Source organism: Gallus gallus, chromosome 2 (assembly GCF_016699485.2).
Source record: "Gallus gallus isolate bGalGal1 chromosome 2, bGalGal1.mat.broiler.GRCg7b, whole genome shotgun sequence".
NCBI lineage: Eukaryota > Metazoa > Chordata > Aves > Galliformes > Phasianidae > Gallus > Gallus gallus.
The window spans coordinates 26,554,570-26,579,908 of record NC_052533.1 but is presented as its reverse complement, the minus strand read 5'-3'; the positions used below and the strand labels follow the sequence as shown (position 1 = coordinate 26,579,908).

General features: G+C 37.3%; 1 protein-coding gene across 1 annotated transcript in view; it reads left to right on the top strand.

The window, feature by feature from the left end:
- Positions 1-1,092: 1,092 nt before the first annotated feature.
- Positions 1,093-25,339, top strand: part of VWDE (von Willebrand factor D and EGF domains) — a 39,993-nt gene continuing 15,746 nt past the window's right edge. The window contains exons 1-14 of the mRNA XM_025147365.3: positions 1,093-1,205; positions 5,404-5,588; positions 7,757-7,988; positions 10,728-10,987; positions 12,489-12,578; positions 13,903-14,047; positions 14,638-14,852; positions 15,178-15,251; positions 17,195-17,468; positions 18,740-18,948; positions 19,348-20,324; positions 21,505-21,641; positions 24,172-24,327; positions 24,929-25,033. Of these exons, the coding sequence (XP_025003133.2) occupies positions 1,130-1,205; positions 5,404-5,588; positions 7,757-7,988; positions 10,728-10,987; positions 12,489-12,578; positions 13,903-14,047; positions 14,638-14,852; positions 15,178-15,251; positions 17,195-17,468; positions 18,740-18,948; positions 19,348-20,324; positions 21,505-21,641; positions 24,172-24,327; positions 24,929-25,033 (3,135 nt within the window). The 5' untranslated portion in view covers positions 1,093-1,129. The remainder of the gene's footprint in view (positions 1,206-5,403; positions 5,589-7,756; positions 7,989-10,727; positions 10,988-12,488; positions 12,579-13,902; positions 14,048-14,637; positions 14,853-15,177; positions 15,252-17,194; positions 17,469-18,739; positions 18,949-19,347; positions 20,325-21,504; positions 21,642-24,171; positions 24,328-24,928; positions 25,034-25,339) is intronic.

Genomic DNA, 25,339 nt, shown 5'->3' with positions numbered 1-25,339 from the left:
GTTCTTGCACAGTTTCAGTGGCCTGAAGTATGCTGTGGGTATGCAGGGCTTGGGTGTACTCCCCTGTGTCATTGTCATTTGTTTGAGTGAGGTCTGTGCCTACCATTAGAGTGCATCCAAGGATAGGCTACAAAGATGAAGAAGGATCTAGAGAACAGGATGTGTGAGGAGTGGCTGAGGCCCCTTGGTTGGCTCAGCGCAGAACAGAGGAGCTAAGAGGAGGCCTCATGGCGGCTGCAGCTCCTCACAGGGAGCGGAGGGGCAGCGCTGAGCTCTGCTCTCTGTCACAGCGACAGGGCCCGAGGGAACAGTGTGGAGCTGTGTCAGGGGAGGGGAAGCTGGGGGTGAGGGAATGATTCTGCACTAGAGGGTGGCAGGCATGGAACAGGCTGCCCAGGGACACAATCCCATGTGCTGGAGTTCGAGGAGCATTTGGACAGCAGTCTCAGACATAGGGTCTGATTTTTGGGTTGTCCTGTGTGAAGCCGAGGGTTGGACTTGGTCAGCCTTGTCAGTCCTTCCCAGCTTGGGATATTCTGTTATCCTATGAGTCAAAAGAGAGAGTGAAACATCTCTACGGCCTGTTGTACGACCTGCTGTCTGTGACCTGCTGTGTGCCTGCACAGCCTGGAGATTAGCAAGAAAAATACAAAAAACTTACCAAACCTTAAACACTGAGCTCTCTGCCAGACATTTCCAAAGAGAAGCATCTCCCAGCAAGCCTTGAAACTTGGCTGCTTGAAGCAGGCTTCATTCTGAGTTAATGGTGTCCAACACAGGAGTTTGGAGTTATGAAGGACCATTATAAAGGACTCCTGGTGACCTAAGGAAATGATCACAGCATAAAGAGCAAATAATTTGAAGCTGGCTCATTTCCAGCGCTTAACTGCACATTAGAAGACAGATAGAGCTGTGCGCTGGAGGAGATGAGGACACTGACCAGCTCCACGAGGCCCTGACCAGAACCTCGGACCACAGCAACCCCAGCACAGCCCTGCTGGGGTCGGCATGGAGGCGGGCTGAGGGCCGGGCCCCCCGAGGACCCCCGAGGGAGGGGCCGCATTAAGGAGGGGGTGGGAGGCCGTGGCCGTCAGAGCCGAGACGGCAGCAGAGCGTGGAGCGGTTGGCGATGGCGGGGGGCGCCCGCCTGTGGCTGTGCGCGGCCGTGCTCGGCTGCCTGGCGGCGGCGAAGCCCCTCCGGAGAGGTAAGCGGGCTGGGGCACACACAGCCAAGAGGGAGCGCCGTGTGGGCGGATGTTCCGTGCTGCTCAGCGCAGGGAGAGTAGAGAAATAAAATAGTCCTTACGCGGTCCCCTCCGCGGCTCAGGACCTTTCTTGGTGCCCCAGTTACCTGTGGCGCCTTTCACTGGAGTAGACGTGACTTCATGAGCTGACAAACCGCGCCTTGCCAGCCGAACCGCGTACCTGAGGGAGAACCTGCAGAGTGCGGCTGCCCGGGCTTCTTCCCTGTTTGCTTTTCTAGGAATGCTGATAGTTCTTATATGTGTTTTTAAACTTTATGCAGCTACTTACAAACTTTACAAAGCAGCCCCTGAGGTATAGGCATGAGCAGTGAAAAGTGTTTTGACACCCTTTCTGATAATGCTGTATCAGTGTGGGAATGCTGATTGTTTCCTTCACCATTCCTTGTGCAGGAGTATTTCTGTTCCTCTCCACTGCTATATTCTCATTGCTAAAATGTCTGTAATCATGCTTTGCTTATGTTTCTCATCCAGATCAAGGGTATGCTTTTGGTAGTTACATTTAGTTTTATATTTCACTTTAAAAATGTTACCCTAAGTAAGTATTTCAGAATAACTACTTTCAGAAAGTCACCTCCTTTCTAATCTAATATTTTGTTGGAGTTTAAATCCACAAATATGTTTGAGCTCTCCTCTGTTAGAAATAGTCTAAGCTCTAATTTATGCTGTGGGATGCTGATACACTACATCCTTTGCAGTCAGTAGATGTAAGAAAGGGCACTCAGGATCAGAGTGTGCGCGGAGAATCATGGAATGCTCTGAGGTGGAGGAGACCATGAGGATCATTGAGTCCAACTCCTATTAGTTGTGTTTATTCATTTATATCCTGGCCTTTGCAGAGCAGAATATACGACCTGAACCCGAAGAGCTATGCCACTGGTCCCTGCTTGGCAGTGCTCCCTGGGTGCCAATGCCCTTGTCTGAGTCACACCAAACAGCCCCGATAGTTCTCTGGTACAGGCCCAACCTGAGAGCAGGCGGAAACCATGTATCAGCCTTTCCCTCAGCACTTCATAGGTGATTACAGAATAATAGAGTGGCGTGGGTTGGAAGGGACCTGAAAGATCACCCAGTTCCAACCGCCTTGCCATGGGCCGGTTTGCGACCCACCAGATCAGGCTGCCCAGGGCCCTGTCCAGCCTGGCCTCCAGGGGAAGAACGTCCACAACTTCTCCAGACAGTCTGTGCCAGAGCCTCACCGCCTTCTGAGTAAAGAATTTCATCCTAACAACTAAACTAAATCTCCCCTCTTTTAGTTCAAAGCCATTTTCCCCTCATGCTTATCAGCCTTCCTTGAGTACTGTAAGGCCACAGTGGGTTTCCCTCCAGTGTCAAGCTAAATAAGCCCAGTTCCCTCAGCCTTTCTTTGCAGGAGAGTTGTTCCAGTTCTCTGATTGTCTTAGTGTCCCTCCTCTGGGCCCACTCCAACAGTTCCACATCCTTCTTGTGCTGGACACAGTATTCCAGATGGAGCCTCACAAGGGCAGTGACAATGATCTCCCTCTCACTGCTGGCCACCCCTCTTTTGATGCAGTCCAGGATACAGTTGGCCTTCCAGGCTGCATGTGCATGCTCCTGGCTCATGTCAGTCTTTTCATCTAGCAGGACCCCAAAGACCTGCCAATAACATTCAGCCCAGTGTCTTACCTAAAAATTTAAATTTTGTGTCTGGACTGTGCTTAGAAGGCAGTGCTCCAGAAACAGTTGGCATTGTCACTTCAGAGATTTCATCTCCGTCTCTCAAAAATACTAGCATTGTAATCTATTCAGATGGATAACTGGAAAAATCTACCCAATATGGAAAGCAACCAGGAAAATCTCAGAATAACCCAATGTAACATAGTGTGAAGTTTAGGACCAAACAGCAGAAATGCATTAACCAAAAAAATACATTATGGTTGAGGTTTTATTTACAGCTCAGGTTTTCATAACTCGGGACTGGATTTAATAATGAGGTCTCCATCTTTCAATTGAGAGCCAGCTCTCCTCTTAAATGTCTGTGATATGAGGGGGTCTGGTCTACAGGGGTTACTTTCTCACAGTAAAAATAACATTGTTATTTTTGTATTTATGTGCTCGTAAATACAACAGTTGTACTTGCATCTGCTCTTGGTAGAGTTAGACAGCACAGCAGTTATATGCTCAAATAGGAATATTTTAGTCTGTATTACTGATAATGGCAGTTATTTTCAGTTGTTTTGCGGAGAGGGTGAGGAAAAAGAAAAGAAATGAGGCAGTGCTAGGCAACATGAGATTTCAAAAGAAATAGCTATGGAAATACTAGCATACCTCTAAAAAGGGAGAAAAAATATATGAAGAGCTGTGTGACATTTTAAAGTGATGTGCATAATAATAAAATACGTATAATTTGATCTTTAGTAAGATTTATAACCCTATTACAAGTGAGTACAGTCAGCTGTTTTAGAGATCTATCAAACGATGATCTAATTAAACTGCAGAGGAAAAAAAATAAAGACTTGTCTCATGTCTAGCTTGATTTATTAATGGAAGACGTAAGAGATATTAATTGTTTCAGGAGTGTTTCAGTTACAGGAAAGAAAACTAATGAGGGTACTATATGGAAGGTAGAATTCCAATAAAAAATAGAAGACAGGAAGAAACTTTCACCATGGTTCGTAAACTGCTTGAGCTAAAGCTTGCTTGGAAAAACACTTCAATAACACACATGACTGACCTTTGATTCTTCAAGGGCTTTTCTTCAAATTCCAGTGAGGGATAAATTCTCAATAAGGTCAACTTGTATGGACATGAATTGCCTACAGGCTACGACAAGCAACTCAGAAGCGCAGTGGTGGCACAGTCAATCACATTGACTTCCATCTGCCCTTAGAGGGTAGAAGATAAAGCTATTGTTACCTGCTTGGGTAGCCTAAAGCCATATCAGATTAAATCTTTAGTCTTTGAAAGTCTATAGGAACCTCATACTGTGCATGAAAGAAATGAGATCTGTTGTTTTGCTAGGGCATCTTCTACATTCAGAGGGGGATATTGTTTGACTTAGAAACTATCTTAAAATTGTTGTTATCTGAACAGTGATATGAAACAATGTGCAATAATGCATCTAGTGCAATTTGAACCAAAATATTTTTCTCATCAGTGACACATTTACACCATGCAGAACATGGAACAAATATAAAAAGACTCTGGGCATGAGAACCTGAGGAATAGAGTAATAATATTCAAAATGTAATATTATAAAGCTTTACTTACAGCTGTATTTTTTTTTTAATACATCCCTACTTCGACTTCCCAAACATGTTTCTGAGCAAGAATGACCATTACAATTATGTTGCTTGTAAAAACACCATTAGCTGGAACTTCACTATCTCTGGAAGAAGTAATCTGATTCCAAAGACTGATCTTAGAAATTTTAGGGTTCAGTTTTATTTCTGCCATAGTCTGCATTTTTTAAAAAAGCTGCAACAGCTTCTACAGATTCCGACCTCTAATTTTACCTACCAGTAATTCTGAGGTTATATTGAGACCATAACTTCACTTAGATGTCCAAAAATCTGTTTGTCAATTGTATGTTGTGCATTTCAGTCATGCAAATTGACTTAAAAGCCATGATTAAGTATCTATCAATTTCCATACTTTGACTATAATCTGTTTTTATACATGCAAACTATATGTAACTGTAGCATCCATCCATTTGAGGGCATTCTTCATTTAATACATAGGAACCCTGTGAAGTGTTAGCCTGTTTGCAAAAGGAAGGCCCTTGAACAGGCCTTTCACATCTTGTTCCTCTCATATATCAAACACACCATTTTTCTTCACGTTGTTAGGTTTCATAACCAGCAAAAAGACAAAATCCAGAGAGAAAGTGCACACTGTTTAAATTATAAATACTTAACATGTATATTTATTTTTCATTTATTGTCTACTTAAACAAGGGAGAATATTACTATGTGATGAATTTATTAAATTTTTGAGTGTTAACTTAGTTATTTGTCGTTGCTATTAAGTTTTCACTGTGTAGCTCCGCAAAAGTGATCTTGTAGCACATATCTCCGTATTTTCTGGTATATCTCCATATTTTCTGGTAAAACAAAAGACAAACACCCTTAATATCTCACATATTTGTTAAGCACTTCATTTTAATGTTCTTGCTTTACAGTTCTTGAATGCCATCCTGGTGGACATCAGATCCTGCAGAGCCCTTACCGAAGTGTTGATTTTGATTCATCCCACCTCCAGCAGTCAGCTATTCAGGATTTGATATGTGACCATTCCCTAGCACCAGGATGGTATCGCTTTATGATTTTTGATAAGCCTGCTGAGATGCCAACCAAGTGTGTGGAGGTATTATTGTACCTTGTTTGTTTATGAAGAATATACATGTTTTTCATAAGAATAATTACAATTATGGAGGCTAATGTGAAAAAATGTCTCTGAATGAGACTATATTAAAATATGTTAATTGGGCAATAAAATTTATGTGTTGAAAAATATTACACTGAATGTAGTATGGCAAAGAATAACTCATTTAACTTTTAAAGCACTTAAAAACTGTTCTTTTAGTCCCTTCTAAAGGTGTTTTTCTCAGTGCAGCATAGCAGGGATGTCCTGTCTTAGAACTGCAGCAGTGTGATGGACAGTCTGCTCCTGAAGCTACATGCAAACATAGAAGATATATGATCCTTGTAATTATGGAGCTTTTCAAGTGATCATTTTAGAAGGAAGAGATTACTCCTAAAACGACTTGAACTAACAGAGCTAACTGCTAATTAGTTTCCTTGTCGTCTGCGAGTCCACTGAGATTCAAGAACTACTTAGAACATGTAGTACTCTAGACTTGTGATGCTTAATTTTGGAACTATTTCAACATCTTTTTAACAGTTACACTTGAAGGAGACATATCTTTCTGGCTTCCTACTTGAAAACATTTCCTTATTTTAAAAAAGTGTCACTGTGTGTCACTAGGATGTTTTATCTGTGATCCTGTGATTGTATACTGAATTGATATTGCTTGGGCTCTGTCTCTTTAAAACAAACAACAACCAACCAACCAAACAAATCTTTTAAAAGAAATGCAAAGCAGTTAGAAGTACAAAAAGTACAAAATTACATTGAGTGTAGGACTGTACTGCAGAGGCTGGTATTATGTGGTCTGTTATGCTTGAGCAAAGTGTGTTTCCTGAAGGATTTTTTTCAGTTAGATTTAATAGAAACAAATTAACTTAATAGTAGTATTACTCTCAAAACAGATACTTCTTCACAGAGAATCAGCATGATAAAGCAGGGAAAAAAACTGTGTTTCTCAGAACACAGGGCAGTCCAGCAAGATAGCCACTCAGATAACCTAGGGGAGTTTTACAAATCTCACCCAGTCTCTCTGTGCTTAGTAAATATGTGGTCAAAACTGGCTACCATCCGTATATAGAAGAGTCCAGGTAATTACATTTGACAAGATTAAGATATTATTCAGCAAATGAAATTCATGCTCTGATGTCTACTCCTTTGTAACTGTTAGGAAAAACAAGGCCATTATTTTGAAATAATCAAAATCAAAACATTAAAACTGAACTAAAATGGATATCTTGTTTAGGAAGTTTCCTTCTTGTATGTGTTTCATAACTATACTTACTCCTTGTGAAAGGTTCGGGCTCTGTTTAAACAATACATCATCCTTCTCATGGATTCTGTGTACCCAGTGGATTGATAGAGGGCTGAGGCACTCTAGATGTCCAACCTTTGGCTTGCCTGAGTGAAGAGGAATTATCTTAGGCCACAAATAAAATATATAATATAGTTAATGTGTATAAGTAATAAAACTTCTTTTTTAAAATATATCTTTAGCAAATCATAAGAGAAGCAACAAAAACATAAAACAAGTAGATTAGACACAAATATGCTCAGGATTAAGAAAAAAGTGTACTTTTGAGGTGAATAGTTGCTAAGTGAGCATGCAGTAGTATTTAGATTTCAGACCAAGAGGTGTAAAGACAACATGATCTGAGACCTTGTTTTACTGCCTGGGCTGTTTTGACCTACATGGCAGCTTCCCTAATCTGAAGACCTCAAATAGCCACAGTGGTGTCAGGAGGATGGAGGGCTACTCCACAGCACTGTTCTCTTCGCACCTTAACAAAAAACATTGAGCAAGACTTTTGTATGGGAGAGAGAGCAGTGGCTCTCCTACATCACCTGTTGTCTTGGCATCTGAACCACGGACCTTGTGAAGTCCTCTGCTTCATAAACATAAATGGATTTCTGGTTGCAGAAGGTGTGGTGGCTCCTGGCTAAGTTCTTCAGGCACTAAATTGTATTCTGTGTATAGAAAGAGATTTCATGACACTCATATAAGGACTTAAGTCTCTTTTATGTGTATTTGTATTCAGATTTGAGGATGTTAAAAAGCAAGTTCTCAGTTATACCATCTGAACTTTACTAAAAGCTGATGCAGGAATATGAGGATTAAGTATACATGTACATTAAGTATTTTCTGACTTTTTTTTCTCGTGCTTCAGATGAATCACTGTGGTACTCAAGCCCCTGTCTGGTTGTCTCTGAAAGAGTCAGAATTCATGCCTCGTCCTGGTGAGATCAAGCAGCTCACAGCCTGTGCAACATGGAAGTTTTTCTTCAGCACTTACAAAGATTGCTGCCTTTTTCAAATCCCTGTCAGTGTGAGGAACTGTGGAGATTTCTTTGTTTACTTACTACAACCCACACAAGGATGCATGGGTTACTGTGCAGAAGGTGAGAAAGTATGTACTCAGATTTAATTAAGAGCATATATTTATTAGTCGATGTATTTTTCAACTGAACATCAGCATAACTATTTCTTTCATTTTAATCTTCTAAAAAAGAAGACAGATACATCTTCAGATGTCTGACATATCACCAGATGTTCTCTGGTGTTTGAGCATTTTATAGTTATTCAAAAATAGCTGAAAATAACATAGAAGCAGTAAGTGATGGTTCTGTGAAAATGTGGTATTTTGTAAGATATTTTGCTGATTGTGTCTGGCAAGTTACATATACTAAAATTTTCTGCACTCTTAATTTTGATATAACAATGATTTCCCAGGGAAAGGTGAATTCACACTATCCCTGTGTAATTTTCAATTGACACTAAATTATTTTTCAGAGCCCTCAAAATAAGGATTTTTTTTTTCCCGTACAGTCAGATGGGGACACATCTAGATGTGAAGACACATCTAGAAGTCAAAATTTAGACTGCCTACAATGACATTCATATTGTGTGTATCACCATTACTGAATGTCCATACTGTTACGTGTAAGCATAAATTTTGTTTAATAAACTGACCAAAGTGTGTGTATATATATGTATATATATATCAGTTATTGTTTATTTTCATTAGGAATACTTTTCTTACACTAATTCTTCTAAAGAAGTTATAGATATTGTTAGTGACAAGTCCGTGTAGTAGGAGATTCTTATCAGTTCCTATAACACACTGTCAGTGAAAATACTTGCAATACTTTTGTGCACAATATATTGTCTTGCTCTAAGTCATGCTCTCTATTACCAACTGCTTGCAAAATCTTAACAACAAAACTGCTGGTATTTTTTATGGTGCTTTATGGCCCATCATTACCCCTTCGGGATCAATTGTTAAGTAATTCTCTGAGAGGTTATTGGCGGAAGAAAGGAAAAAAGATGTCAGAAATAGGACATTTCAGAATGCAAGTTGGTTGAAGCCATAAAGAAATCCTGCAGAATGTGACTTTGCATTTGCTTTGGGTGATGCATTCATGAAAAGAAAGAATAAAAATGATAGGCAGCAGGCTAGCAAATTTTTAGTGCTTGAAGGCAAAACAGGGAAGCAACAAAACTCTGGGTTGGCTCTGGTGACTACTCTTAAGTCTGAAGCCATTTATTTAGGATGGCATTTTTCACACCAAGTGTTTTGTATGTTTGTGCTGCTTTTTATATCTAGGTTACCATATACACTGTATTTCCTCTTCAATACTTGATAGCTGTGAACACTTGATGCAGATTTTCAAGCAGTCATTTCTGTGCAATACCAAAGAATGGAATACAAAAATCTGCTTTAAATTCTTTTCAATGAACAAGATTTTCGGTTTTGCTGCTTTTAACTTAAATTCTTTTTATTCCTGTTTAAAATATACTGATATTTGCATGTTTAATCAAAGTTCCACTGGTAGTGGTTGTTTTGTTTGTTTATTTGAATGATGTTCAAAGTAGCAAACAATAACAGTACACACATATAGATGTTGCTGAGTCCCATGTTGGAGAGACATTTTTTTTCCTCCTAAGTAGGTTTGCACTCATTTTGACTGTCCTTGGTTACAGTTAATAAGTATTCAGATGTAGTTTCTGATAGAGAAAGTATGCATTTGAGAGAACAGCTTAATTCCTTTTTATTCATTAGTAACATCTTTATGTATCTGCTGTGTATATCGGCATTAAAGATGTAGAAGTGGTAAAACGTTCTGTACTCTTGCTCTTAGGTGCAGTCACTCAACTTCTGTTTTCTGCCTTATGGTTTTGTACTGACTGCTACTGTAATTGTATATGAATCAGATTACAACATTATTTCTGCTCTGGTAGATTATACTTCCATTATTGTCTTTTAATATTTGATGTTTTTTTTTCTTGTTGTTATTGTTGATTTTTTTTTAATAAGGTGTTTGTTTTTTTTTTTTTTATTAATTTTAATTTTAGTAGCACTGGTATAGGAATAGTCCGTAAGTGTGTAAATATATGAGTTAGGAACAGTTTATAGTTGTTGCAGATGTAAAGCCACAGATCTGTGATCCCAAGGGGATGAAAATTCGAGGCATTTGCAGCAGTAGGTATTTTCTTTTGACTTACTTTTTTAAAAGATTTTTATTTGCATCCATGACCCACTAGTGCCAACTTTTAGTTATATGTTGTCTTTATTAAAAAAAGAAGTACATGTTATCAACTTGATCTAATGTAAAATGAGCAGTTTGGGGATAGCAGAACTGCAATTGCAAAAGCAGTTTTTCAGCAGAATGTTCAGAGTAAGCATCAGAATTTCAAAAATAATTTAGATCACTTTGATTTGCAGATGAATTTTGTATCTGACTCCCAATGAATCATGGTGTTGTTTCTTCTTCTTCTTCTTACATAGCCCATTCTATTTTTTAATTTGTAAGCAGAGAAAATATTTTTGTATGTCAGCCAAATTCTTTTGGTTGTAGCTCCCTTCTATCTGTTAAAACAATTCATGGCATTTAATTCTCTCAGTATTTTTTTCTCTTCAGCACCTTTGTATGGTCTAGAACGTAATCACTTTTACTCACTTAAATCACAAATGCAGTATACAGGTTTTTTCTGATTCTTTAAACAACTAAAGATTTTCATACATCAAGAGAAGTAAATATTATAAGGGTTTTAATTGATAAAGTGTATGTAAATGTTGTTTTATCCAATGTTGTTTTTGCACAGAATAAAAAGCACAAATGACATTTTTGTTTAACTAGGTAAGGTGGCTCCTTCAACATCTCCGTCTGTGTCACCACCACTACCAGCCATTCCTGAGGTTGCAGCAGAGTTGATCAAAGGGAGCATTTACCTAAGGTGTACCTTTGGCATTCCTTTTGCAAACAGCTCAGTTGGATTCATTGTGACTTGGTCGAGACTTTCTCCTGAAGGCATCAAAGAAGAACTGAAACATGAGACAACAGTTCATACATTCTCACTCTTAGAGTTAGATGGGATAAATGTCAGACTTGGAGAAAGAGTATGTTAAAAATTATTCTAATCTCTTCTTATAGCTGTTTTGTCTAAAGGTTTATGATTTCATAAATGCTCAGCAGATACTAACAGTTGTTAGAGATGGAGTGCCAGCATTTTGCTGTATAATTTCTCTTGGCAGAAATGTACTGCCTCTAATTTTTGTTTACATCAACACTGCCCCTACAAATGTGAAAATGTCACAGAATATGTCAGTAATTATCACTGCTATTAATGTTTTGAGACTGTCTCAGTATGCTATACCATGCCTCCAACAGATGTTTATGCAAGTTGAATCATTTTCACTTTCTACTAGAATTTTGCTTGATATTGTAAATTAAGAGGATTTGGAATGTAACAATCTTAAGTGAGTGGCAAAATGAGTTGTGAGAAACTGTACTGTTGATTCAGCAGATAGATTTCTCAGGATCAATAATGAGCTGCTGCTTGATGACTTTGTGTCGAGGATCAGATATAAATAGTTTGATCTCCACCATCAAAAGCAGTATGAGTAAGTGCATTAGTTTATTGCAGATTTCATGGGTAGCAGAATGAATATCTATGTTCACTTAGTAACTATCTGTGAAGTTAAAGGATTGGAAAGTCAATAAGCTTTCCACGTGCATGTACCAAAATACAGTTAAACTTTCCTGGCCAAAACGAAAACCAAATAATCATGTAGGGTGTGTATTAATACCCAAATGAGTAGTGTTTTTCCAAGCTGTTTTATACTGATAGGGTAATGGGGTTCAAGTAAAAGGCAGACTGCTTGAATGGTTTACCAGACAATAGTAATTGCTAATCCTCAAATATCCTTTGGAGAATTTGTGAATAGTTGCCTGATAGTGTTAGGTCAGTGACAGTCAAATGAAAAGGCACAGTTATAAACTACTGCTGTTGTGATTAATCCTTGGTTTTCTCAAGGTCTCAAATATTGCATGCGTGGTCATCACATATCAAAAAAGGATACAACAAAACAAACAAAAAAAGCATCAAAACCATTATTTAGCAGCATGGAGCTGGTTCAGTGGAGGGAAATCACAATAAAGTTAACCTGAAAAAGATAATTCAGGCCCATAATACTGGGAAAAAATTACAGTGAGAAGAAAGGAAGGGGCAACGATTGTTTTGTGTAATCTATGATCAAATGGGTATTCAACAAAATTAAAAGGCAACAAACACAGACAAAAAGAAGTAAAAAGTAAGGAAGTGTAGAATGCATGTCCACAATATATCATGATGTGCAGAAATACACCAGAGGCAATTAGTTAAATTTGTGGAAATTTAGGTGCTTGTTAAATGTGATGATTTGTATGCCAGGAAGAGATCTTGGAATATTTGATCTAATTCAGTCAGTTAAACAGCACCATTGACAGTTGGTAACTTTGGGTGCAGACAGAAGCTTGGGCTTAATGAGTTCATCAAGCTGACACATTATGGCTGAGTTTTATATTCATGTGATCACTTCTTACCAAAAATATATTGTACTGTGTTGATTTTATCTACAGGTCTACTGTAGCAGTTCTGCTTTCTTCATGGAGAAGCCAAGCATACAGAGCAGTGCAGTTGAGAGCAAGGAATTTCTTGCTGGCATTAAGGTCATTTGAAAAGAAAACAATGTTTTACTTATTTGTAGTAGGAGTCTTCCTGAGTATCTGTTCAGCAGATATGTAACTATTCATGCATTTTCTTTGGGTATGCTAGAAAATTTGTATGAGTAGATAGTTTGAACATTTATGTAATTGTTGTATGTTTTGCTCTGATAAGACCATGTAGGATGCTGAACAAAAGCAAGTGAATCATAATAGCTACAGCAGATAGTGAGTCCTATGACTGTAAGGTACTCAAAATATATTAGTTATCAATTTAACAAAACATGTTGTTAGCAGTCGTGAACTCAGATTGGTCAAGTAGTAGAAGAAACAAACATGTTTCTATATTTCCCTTGAAATACAGGAAGACTGAATCAATTTATGCAAGATATAATAACCCAGTAAGATCCTTGACCTCCAGCAGCCAAAGTAGACTCCAGTACATCCTCTGTATTTGTAAACTAACCAGGGCCATGGCTCAGACTTGAGCTCTGACTTGCTTTTGATCATTTAGCTGTTCTCTTGCACAATTTTAGACTATGTCAGCTGTTTCTCCCAGAGCATGGCTGACAGAACCTAGGTCAGGGTCCATCCCATCTGGCCATGGGGATGAGGGAAGGGTCAGACGAACCTGCTTTGGGCTTAGACTGGGATGCTGGGAAAAGTTTATAGCATGTAGGCATGAGCTGTGCCATGCCAGTTGGTTGAAGGTGGAGAATAGGTCCAAAAGGAAACTACCATAGATTTAGCTATAGGTACCACTTTGTTTATTGGCCAGGAATGGGACTCTGCACACACATATTTTGAAAATTCCTGTTGACTTGAGTGAGGATTTACCTCTCATAAAGCTAAGTGCATGCTTATGTTTCTTCAGTTTCAGGGTCCAGATAAATCTCATGTCAGTGGAAGTTATTTTATAGCACATGCTATAAAATCTGAACACATTATTTTCCTTTTTATGTGAAGCTCCTAGGTAGCTTTTTTTTTTTTTTTTTTTGCACACAATGCAACAAATTACCTATATGCTGGTTTCCAGAAGCTACCCAAAGAATGCATTTTTGTGGTGTTAATGTACTTGCTACTTTCTTTCTTACTAGCTTTACTTTAGCCTAACCTGTTATCGTCACTCTCTCCATACTCTTTTTACAGTCTCTTCATTTTCTCCCAGTATGCCAATGCTCTTTAGAACATCTGGATAAGAAGTAGAGTGGGCCATGCACCACACCATTCAGTGTCTTTAGTTTTTCATACTTTACTCCTGCCTGATCAGTAGGGGTGCTATAGTTCACCAATGATGTTTGCATTTTAAGTATACTTTCTTCTGTGCTAGATACATCCAGAAGCGTTTGATATATCAGAAGATGGCAAGGAATACAGACTGTCAATAGAAAGCAGAATCCCTATTCCTTGTCCTGAATTTAACCAGGTTGAAAGTGACTGCAGAATATCATTAAGATTGAATACTGTTGATGAAGGCAAGTATTATCCTGATTGTGTGTGTGTGCGTGTTGCATTTTGTCTCTTTGTTGTGTTTTTCTAAATATTGCCTGATTTGGCTCTTTGGAGAATCTAGTGTATTATAAAATACTTTCTAAAATACTAAAGCAAAATACTCAAAGGCTGTATGTACTGCTGTTGAAACTATGGAAGGATATGGCCATCATCCTCTTTTTTTTTTTTTTTTACTTACTGTGTTTTAAGTATTGAGTATACAGTCATGAAATACACAGGTTTTACTGTCTTTGTCTGTAGTACTTTGCTGTGCCCAAGTCACGTGAACATCAAGGGGATCCTTGCCTATTCAGACAGGCACTTTTGTCCCATCTGTAGGACTACCACGACTTTCATTTGGCTATCAATGTAGAAAATTAAAACAATTTTCTTGGTTGTGTGTAGGGAGAGGGTTTTATGTGATCAAACTCAAGGAAAATGCTCACTTACGTTCATTTATGAAGAGAAAAATCTTTGCTATTTGTAAATAAATTAGTATTTATATTAACAGTAATATACAAAATGTGTCTTGATGAGAGGAAAACTCACTAATGATGTGTTTTCATTAAAACAGGTAAAGAACAATTAGGTTTAAACTTGGCTCTTTCTTCTTGTCATGTGGATCTTCTCCAGAAACCCTGCAGAAATGGAATCTGTAGTCAAGCTATTATTTATTTCACTGCTGTGACAGACTTTATGCAGGATGGAGACAGAATTACCAGAATTGCAGTTGAACCTATATCCAGTGAGAATTTCCTGTGGAATGGCTATGTTCCAGAAAGCACAAAGGTTGAAAATCTTCACATTAAGCTCTGTAAAACCAACAAGCCAGGAATGTGACTGATCTAAATTAAGTTTCTATTTCAGTTGTGACATGCTGATTCACACCAAGATTTCTAAGTAGTCAATTTTCCATTGGTTTATTTTCATTCAAGTGCTGCATTTTCATTTGGATTAAATTTCTTATATTTGAATATTAACATAATTACTTAGATATAATAATCTGCTTATTATTAAATAATCTGCTTATTATTAAATATATCGAGAATATAAGATAAATAATGTGCCTAAGTCTAACCTGATATGATTTACTATGTGCTTTTTTGTTTTGAAGATTACAGTAAAGGATCTACCAACTGCCTACTGCTACTCTTTTACTGACCCTCATATAATTACGTTTGATGGAAGGTAATCGCTCAGTTGGAGTTTTTAATTTCAAGGGTTGTTGTGGTTGGTTGGTTGTTTTTTAATCTATGCTATTGATGCAAGCTGTAGTTCTCTACAGTTGTTCTATATATTTCACACTCTTTCTTAGATAATAGGATAACCATACTCCAGTTGGTTAAAGCTTGTTAGTCATATTTATAGTGTTTATATTTGGAATTTAGGTTGTAGCAAAAGAAAGAAGCAAATGGACTATTACCCTTTTTAGAGGAATATGCCAAGAGAGAAATAATAGTCGTACAGTCCGAATGTGAAAGATGGAAATACTATTAAATATGATCAATGATAAATGATTGAATAGACAAAACTGTTTTGATGCAGAAGTATTTCCAGTCTGCAGTGTAGTTTCCATATTTCTGGTGTACCTATCTGAATCCCTGTAAGGATCAAGTTGCTAGAAGCTATTTTCTGTCAGTATGACACTGTGATGAATTCCTTAATGTCATTGACTGCAATTTATTCACTTTTGTCACTTGTAGCTCACTAAACCTTCTTTCCAAAGTGAAGACAACTTCCTTAGCCACAGCTGGCATGGTTTTGTATGCTTCTATCTTTCAAAGTGTAATTCACGGAAGAGTTCAAAACAAATACAGGTTCCACATATGGGACTTTTATATTCCCTGCTCAGCAGAAACACATTTCTTCAAATGACAGGGTGAGAGGAAGAGGATACATTGCCTGCACATAAGTGCGTTCAACACACAACACAGTTTTTCTTTTGAATTTGAAAGAAAAAACAGGTTGTAATGGATGCTCTGATGGCACTGTGACTAATAATAATAATAAAGTCACAGGAGTTATGCTGATTTGCAATTCTTTCTTCATTTGAAATTACAGGGATGCCTTCGCTGGGTTTTTTAACCATCAACACGTTGTGATCAAGCTTTCTTATGATGCAGTGATTTACTGTATTATATAATTGCTGGAACATGGTGCTGCTAGGAAACAACTTTCTTTTTAAGGATAAATAGTGTTGCTAATTTATTTTATGAACTGGGGAAACAAACAGAAAGGGAACTATCCCTGCTGAATCAAAGGTGATCGCATGTAGTCCCAGCAGTTGGCCATCTGCAGTTTGCCTACTAGGCCATTAAACAGAAGGCAAATCACTACTCTGCAATTAACTGTCAAATGACATTTATAGCCAGGAGACTGTTAAACTTGCAGAAAAAGTTTGTGTTTTTTCTTTCTCTCTCTTCCACCCCCCCCCCTTCCTTCTCACCACCAAATCAGTAAATTGGCTATTCTAACATTGCTTCAGGGAACAGATGGCTAACCCTTAGGGGAAAAAAAATGAAGTCACTATTTATGGTTTTCATCTTAAATCATTTTCGAATCTTTGGGAATAGGCATTCTCCATCTTAATAAAGCAGACCTTTTTAAAAGTATCTGACTTTCTAAATCATTTTGTCAAGGGTACTTGTACAGTCTTCAGCATCTACACCTCACATGCGCACAGTTAAGCATCTTCTTGCTCTTGCTGGATATTTGCATTGCAATAGAAACACGAAGGCTAAGAAGCATCCCCTGATTGTCTGTAAGAGTATACATAAGCACAATTAAAATGCATCAAAGAATGGCAGTGGCTTCTTGATTACCTTTCCATTCACAAATATTATCTACATATTCCATTAGTGATCCTTCTCCTCTTCCTTCTGTTTCTGCTGTAGAACAGGTTTTAAATTTTTGTTTTAGAGCTGCACAAAAGAGATGTGATGGTGTTTGTTCAGGACAAAGTTACTCAAGTGTTTGTGAACTGTAATCCTTTTTTTTTTTTTTCATGATGCTTGGAAATGTATTGCAGTATCAAAGCCTACCAAATACTAGAAATCTGTTTTAAGTTAAGTTGCTGACACCTGGTGATACTATAACCAAAGTGACATAACATGCTTTTCTTTTGATACCAGACTCTATGACAACTTTAAAACAGGAACATTTGTTCTCTACAAGAGTACAGCTCGAGATTTTGAAGTTCATGTTCGCCAGTGGGATTGTGGAAGTCTTCAGTATCCAGCATCCTGTAACTGTGGCTTTGTTGCCAAAGAAGGAAGTGATATAATTGCATATGACATGTGCAGTGGTCAGCTACATGAGTCACAGCCACACTTATCCATAATAAGTAGAGACACAACAGGAAGCAATGTCAGAATCACTGAATCCTACCTAGGAAGAAAAGTAACAGTAAGTACATATTACTTTTGGATGTAGTAGTTATTTCAGTAATTATTTTTACCAATTCACACCAACTTCAGTACTAAAACATGCTTCATTTTCTGCAATTAAACAATGGAATAATGTTTATTTTATGGTCATAGTACTTTGGCCAGTGATTTGCTTGTAAGTGATGTTTGAAATGGAGTCGAATTTTAAAATGAAACATTCCACTGCTTTTAATTGTTCTGTTGGTCTGAAACGCAAGCCATAAAAACAGATAGGCCATTTCAGCTTGGATTTGTCTGTAAGATATTTAGGTTTTGAATACTTCAGATATTAAATATTAAGAGAATATCAGGCAATAGAGAAATGAAATTTCTCACTTTTAGAGGCAAGGATACTAAAACAGAAAATATAAGTGTCTTGTGTGGAGTTGTGCACCAAGTTCACAGAAACAACATTTAAACTTAGAAGTGAAAATCTTGTGTTATCACTTCAGCTATTCAGGTGTCCATGAATTCTCATGTATGATTAGCTTTTCTTTCTCCTTTATGTGCAAATGAGCTTATTCTTCTTTGGCCCTGCCAAAAGAAGATTTTTTTTTTCCTTTGAGTAAAAACATCACTGAATTGTATTCTTTAATTCTTCAGGTTAGTAAACTAAAAATCTTAATTCTTCTCAGTTTATTTCTAAGATGTCAGTATTTCTGCTGAGCATTGTGAAATAAAATAGTGAATTTTTGAGACAACTCTGGGCTATCTGGAACACTTAGAATCACATTTGCAGGTAGAAAATTCTTCTGTATAAAGCCACGAACACATAGAATAATGTAGCTGGCAAAAAGGAAGTGAGAAAGATGCTCCCCAGAAGTCAGTTCATATTACCGGAATTATCCCTTTCCATCTGGAGAGTAACTGGTCCTTTTTCTTTGCGCACCTACTCTTTAATTCTCTGTGCTTTTGCAGTCATTTACCTTCTGCTCTATACTACTAATAGCTCTATATTATATACTACTTCTGCTCTATACATACTAATGATGGATGAAGATTATTGGCCTGCAGTGTGCCATCTAGGTGCTTTCTGGGGTGCACAGGATTTATATTTACAATGCTACACCAGAAGAAATAACAAGATTTGTCTGATTCAGAATAGTTAGAGCCAGAACTTAATGGGACATCTTTATATGCCTTTTATGGTTTCGCAATCATTCAAGTCAATGAAGTCAATGAATGTACCCGATCTTATTAGGGAAAATAAGAATAATGTCTCTCACAATTATACCGTCCATGTCTTTTTAGGTTTTGTTTTCTTCTGGAGCTTTTATTCGTGCTGATGTGAGTGAATGGGGAATGAGCATAACACTTAGGGCTCCCAGTTCAGATTACAGAAATACAATGGGGCTCTGTGGCACCTTTGATGGAAATGCAGAGAATGACTATCACACTGCCAATGGGGTGGAAATACCAAACAATTCTGATGCTCTTTTTTCTTTTATAAAGGAATGGAGGTAATAAAATACTTCTTTTTCAATCAAATGACATAAATTTTGGTTCAATCTCTCCCTTGTGCTCTTCAAAAATTTGTTGAAATAAAAAAGGCTTTTTAAATTAATATCTGAGTAAATTGAGATTGAAGAGCCAAATTTGTATTTAAGTAGTAGTATGATGTAAGATGAGTTTGTTTTGAACAAATCATCAGAGAAGATCGGCCTTCTTAACTCTCCTTTTTCTAGTATAACTTATTCCCGTGTTTTTTACAATTTAACTGAGATCTGTAATCATATTCTGTAGATTCTGTAATCTATGCTGTCAAGTATTAAATATGAAACAACAAGCAAAACAGGCACAGATTATTAGAACAGCAAAAATATATAGATGAGATAGAATTTCTTCTTTTTCTTCTCTAGAATTCCACCAGGAGGTAGCTTGTTTGACAACACACCTGCTTCATTACCATCTTCTAGGAAAACGGACTTCTGTGACTGCACATTTGAAGATTCTGGATTAGATCCATCAGTACATAAACTAAAGGCAATTTCTAAATCGGAACTTCCCCTGTCTTGTAAAGACAGTGAAAATGGTAGATATCTTTCTTTGATACCAGGACTGGAAGTCACTGCTGAGTATCTCAGTCCTGCTGATCTTGTCAAAGGCTTAAACAAACGTTCATCTGTACATGAAATGGATTCCTCTACACTTCTGCGGAAGGGGGATAACCAAACCAAACTTCACAAATCATCATCAGTAAACAGACATGTCTCTGAAACCTCAGAAATAAGTTTTGGAATAGAAAAAGAAGGAACATCAGACATTAAAAAAATTTCTGACAGTTACAGTAATCTTCACAAAAGTCAATCTGTTACAAGTAGAAGGAAGCGCCAAAGTTATTATGAATATCATCCAGTATTTCTATTCCAAAGTCTAAGCCAAAGGGATTTAGAGGGGTATAGGTACTTTTTCCCAGAGGATCACACCACTGGCGAAGACAAGAAGTTTCTTCCTTCTTGGCCCACACCTTCAGGCCTCACTGAGTCTAGCGCTCTGAGACTGTGCCAGCAGGCAATAGCCAATTCCAGTATAGGAAGAGCTTGTGGTGGCCTTCTTGGCAGAAGAATGCAAGATGCAATCAATATCTGTGTTAAAGATTTACTGTTGAAAGATGACCTCAGATGGGCAGAAGCTTCATTAGCTCTTTTAGAGAATGAATGTGAGAAGAGAGTTTTAGAAGAAATAAACTACAATCAACAGGAACTTCAAGGGTTTGTTGAGAGCATGCTTATTGCATTGAAGTGTCCCAGTCTGTGCAGTGGTAATGGAGAATGTACAGAATGGGGTTGTGCATGCTTTCAAGGCTATGGTTCGTACGACTGCAGTATACTGTCTGGTAGGTGGGGAAAAACAATGAGATTTACTGAAATAACGGTCTCCGTGTTTGCACAACATATGTTTTACTTCACTGCTTTTCTCTCTTGCTTTTATTTTTTTTCTCTTCCTGCACTGACAGGGGTTCCCTGTGGTGGGCCTGTTCATTATCCAGCAGTCTAGCTCCAATTTAATACAGCCATTATTGTTTTCTATTTAGCCTTCTTGTTTCCCAAGGGGAAAACATGGGCTTGGTTTATGGTATGTCAGATTTAAAAAATGTACTACTCCGTTTGCAATCCAGAGCACTGCCTCAAGAGATTAGTGTGTTTCCACATGCTGTCTTCTTCAGGGAGATCTGCCACATCCATACACTCCTGCAGTCCTGCTTATTAACTGGAACTGGGATGTTTTTGGTGATGTTACATCTTGGTGAACTGTTAAATGTGGAAGCAGAACTGATGGTGAAGAAAAAAGTTTACCAAATACTGCTGGGCAAGTTTTTTTCATTAAGTAAGACATTGACTGAAAATGCAGATAAGCAGATAACACAGTGAAAATAAGAGAAGTTTTAGAAAATTCAAAACTCTTTCAGAACTGTTAATATTTTATTTTGTAATAGTATTCTTGTTATATTAATGTATTTAAAACAAATGGAGGAAGAAGAGAGTAATAAAACAGAAATATTTGCTTCCTCTTTAACTCAAGTAGATGGGCTTTGCCTTTAGAGAAAATATTTGAGTATTCTAAACTTTGTCAGTTTATTTCATGAACCATCCTTCACATGTGATGTTTTTTCTTTAAGTCTTTAACCAAAAAAAATCCATTATACATTATTACAAGTAACTTTCAAGTTCCTATATATAAAACCTGAGCTTCATTTACATTTTACATTGCAAGTGTGATGTAAAGAATTGTAGATGAGAAGATAGACCACATATTCACAAGAGCTTCTTATTGCATGAATATTTCATCTGCTTTATAAAACTGAAGTTCCAAGAGAAGACAAAAAGCCTAGCTTTGAAGGTAAAATTCATTTTAATGACACAAGAGGTTACTGTTTGTACCTTTTCTCCACTAGCTCCAGATTTTGTTGTTGACAGTTTTCTTAGTTGGGCAGAGAAATAAATATATTGCCTAAAGTAAATGCATATGAATGAGCTCCTTATATTGACCTTTATTGTCTAATCTCTACTTCAAAGACCAAGCTCCAGAAATTACAGAGCTGGAAAATGCTGGGCTATGTGATATTCGTCAGTATGACTGCACATCAGTGAGGGCTTTTGGACGTGGCTTCAGGGAATCATCTAATCTGAAGTGTGAAATTATCAGATTGCAAGTAGGTTTCCTTGTATAGTAATAATTCTGTTTAAATTTCTCTGTGAATAAGGAAAAACCATCATTTATGTTGGTACAATCCAATCCTTTAATTGAAGCTAAAAGCAGAAGCACTCAGCACTTTGCAGCAGGCACTCAAGTCTTTGCAAGATTGCACTTTCCTCAATGATAAAAGTACAGAATATAATGGGAATGTTCCGCGGCTAAGAGGGAGATAACAGCAAACAGCAGCTATCCATCTGGAAAGGGCAAAGGTAGCCCTATTGGTAGCAACCAGTACATTTCTTGTTCTTTCTATTCTTCTTTTTTTTTTTTTTTTCTTTTTAAGTACTTATGGAGAGGAAGTGAAGTACCAGCTCTTTGAAAAAGGACAACAAGGTTAAAGACATCACTAGATTTCTGTCTCAAACTCAATGCTCAAAATAGCCTTTTTATAAACATAATAAATCCGTTACAAAAAAGAAAAAGGCATTTTCGAGATGCTGTCCATTTCCCAGGGGCAGAATACTGTGGCTATTTAATAATATGTCAGCTCTATAGCCTAGGTTTGAACAGGAGATTAAAAGTACTGCACTGTAATGTCAGAGTAGTCTGTACAGACAGAATGTTTTTAGTCAGACCTAGAATTTGCCCAAGGCAAAATTAAAAGCCATTTACAAGTGTTAGCCTGAAATGAACAATCTGTGATTACAAGTTTTTACATCATAATATACATGAGAATAAAAAAAACCTGCCAAATGAAACTGGTTTTCACTCATGATGACTGAGGGGAGAGAATGACAAAAGGGAAAACATTCAATGGGAAACTTCTGCTCCTGAGACAACAAAAAAATACTTTCCTTAGTTCTAGTAGATGCTACCATTAAGCAGTGTGGGTTACAATTTCTTTTTCTTGTTCACATTTATCCACTCATCTGCTAGTTGGCTTGAAAAGAGAAAGTTAAGAGTATAGGTTATTTAGGATTTCAGAATTTTAGACCATCTCACAGACAACTATTGGGAGTTTGATTGCAACAATTTGAATTGCCTCTGTCTTAACTTATGGCAAGATACTCTGATACAACGCTCTGTGGTAGTGTACATGACTCTGAACTACACAGACTTTCTAGATAATCACTCTTATTGTGATATCCTTTGTTGGTTTTGTGTTTTATTTTATTTTGATTTTTTTTATTTTCTTCCTGAAACTACCAAGGAAAGTAAGTTTGTTTCCTTTTAATTTTCTGACTGGAATAATGGTGGTTTTGTGCATGCCAGTGGAGTTACAACATATACCACTTCTTGTAAGTATTTTGAGATAAATTTAACTGACCAAAATTTCCCAGAAGCATTTGGTTTGGGCAGGACATGACCAAGGAGTTAATGATTACACAGTGCCAGAATTTATTTAGATTTTGCAAAAGATTGGAATGTGTATAACCCCCCCTTACTTTGTTCTAGTAGATTTGGAGATTTTTAATAGATTTTTAAGCAAAAATTTTGAGCAATAATATTTCTGAAAAAATATCTGAATGTGTCTCCAGCTGATACCAAATGCTTTTGGAAAGATAAACTGCATCACATTTCAAAGCATCAGTGATCTCAAAATCGCATGTTTGTAAATGCTTAGTTTTTACATTTTTATTCACCCTTGCCATTAATTTCTCAGCACAGGATGAAAGAATACTGAAAAAGTTTGGTTTGAACAAGAATAGTTAATTTGTCTTTTGAGCATTTTTTAAAGTGATTTTTTTATCTGAAGAAATGCAAAAGTGTGGTCCCTGCATCAGGGTTGGGATAAAATAAATGTTTCACTTTATTTCAGTAGCTGAAAAAATAGTCAACTCAGTAAAACTTAGTTAGGCTCAGCATGATTTTGATCTTGCTGTTCTCTCAGTTATTAATCTACTTAACCCTATTTTCAATATGCTTAACACTGCTTCCTATTGCAATCCATACTTCTGTCACATAGCACTACCATTCCTATTCTGTTATCTTGAACTCAAGACAGATCCTTGGGTGACTTGCCCTTCCTGTAGTATAGAAAAGAATTCTACAGGGTTAATGTTGTAATTTGTTCATTTGTGCAAGGATTTAGTGGCTAACTGCCAGTATTTGCTGGCACCCAAAATCATAGCTGAGCATTGCCAGAACCTCATCTGTTCATTTGACTAAAGCTTGTCCGCTTCTGTGAGCAGAGATAGGGAGGCATAACGTAACTGCTACATCAGATCAGTGCTACTTAGAGGATCACCCACTGCTTAACTCTTCCATCACTCTCCAGATTGAAGAATCCTTCTTGGTAATGCCATGCTAAAGTGCCATGCACAAGGAAAGACTTCTCATCTTTCACATTAACAGGCTCAGGTAGAAATCTACTTGTGGGGGAAAAAATGACATTTAATATTTCCCACAGCATTCTAATCCAGAGGCAGTTGACACACTGAAACACTAAGCAATACATGGGGTTTTTTTTTGTTGTTTTTTTCTCTGATAAAAATATTTTCATATTCTATTTCACTGAAAAACAAATTATTTGTCCTAAAATTTAGTATACTGATAGCCAGTGGATTCCTGGAGAACCTCTAATTACGTCAGCTGCCTTCCAAAATGTCAGGACTGTCGACTGCGAGTTACCAAATAATGGCCCACAACCTGATGTCGTGGATCTGGTTGATGATAAACCCATTGCTTGGTGGAAAATAAAGGTACTTTCAGAAATTTCAAATGTTCGCTTACAGATACTAAAATGAAAATACATTGTGTAGATGACTATTATTTTTTAATGGTACAGTGGGTGAAATTCTGCTTGCTTAACGTGGCATCTCATTTAATCTCTTAAGCTTAAATACAGAGTGCTTCCTGCAAGGGGACTGCTCCCTATAAGGGGCTACCCTTAGAACCTACAGAGGGATGCATCCTTCAGGAGTTGAAGGTAAAGGTTAAGTAGTTACCCTAGCGCATTTCAAATGGCGTTCAGTATGTTGACGGAAAAAATGAGTTGAGGTCAGTGTATATGCATGAATGTTTGTGTGTGGTAGACAGCTAAGATATTATGCAGTTGGAGTCAATAAGGTCAATAGACACTAAAAACTGTTCATTCTACCCTAGCATAGACACCTACATGTAGTCAGTTGAATGTCTGCCTAATCTTGTTGATATGATTCATTAGAGTTTTGCTGACTATTATGAGAGTTTAAACAGCTAAATGTAATGCCTGTCATTGAATTGAATCCCATGATAGCAGTGAGTGCTGCTGAGATGTTCATAACTATATTAGTTAAACTATTTTTACTCTATGTCTTGCAGATTTCTAATGATGGATTAACATACAGCAATGCTAAAACGATGATAATATATGATGGAGCCTGTCAGATATGTGAACTACAGGAATCTGGATTATGTGCACTAAAGGTATATATTTCATTTCTCTGTCTAAATTACAAAAATATGCATCTCTTCAGGTAGAAAGAACACACATCCTGTTCTCATTTACAACAGGAGTTTTTCATGCCCAGAAATGAAAAGCACCAAAAGAGAAGCTCAGAAGAGACAAATTTGAAGGAAAAACAAAAACAAAAACACTGTATATAATTGACAAGTAAAGCCAAACATGCTGTCATTTGTTTACTTCTAAAAGTAGAATGTAGGGTTAGGTTTGATTAGGATTAGATTTGTTAGATTTGGACACTTTACAAATACAAAATTTTACAAATATAC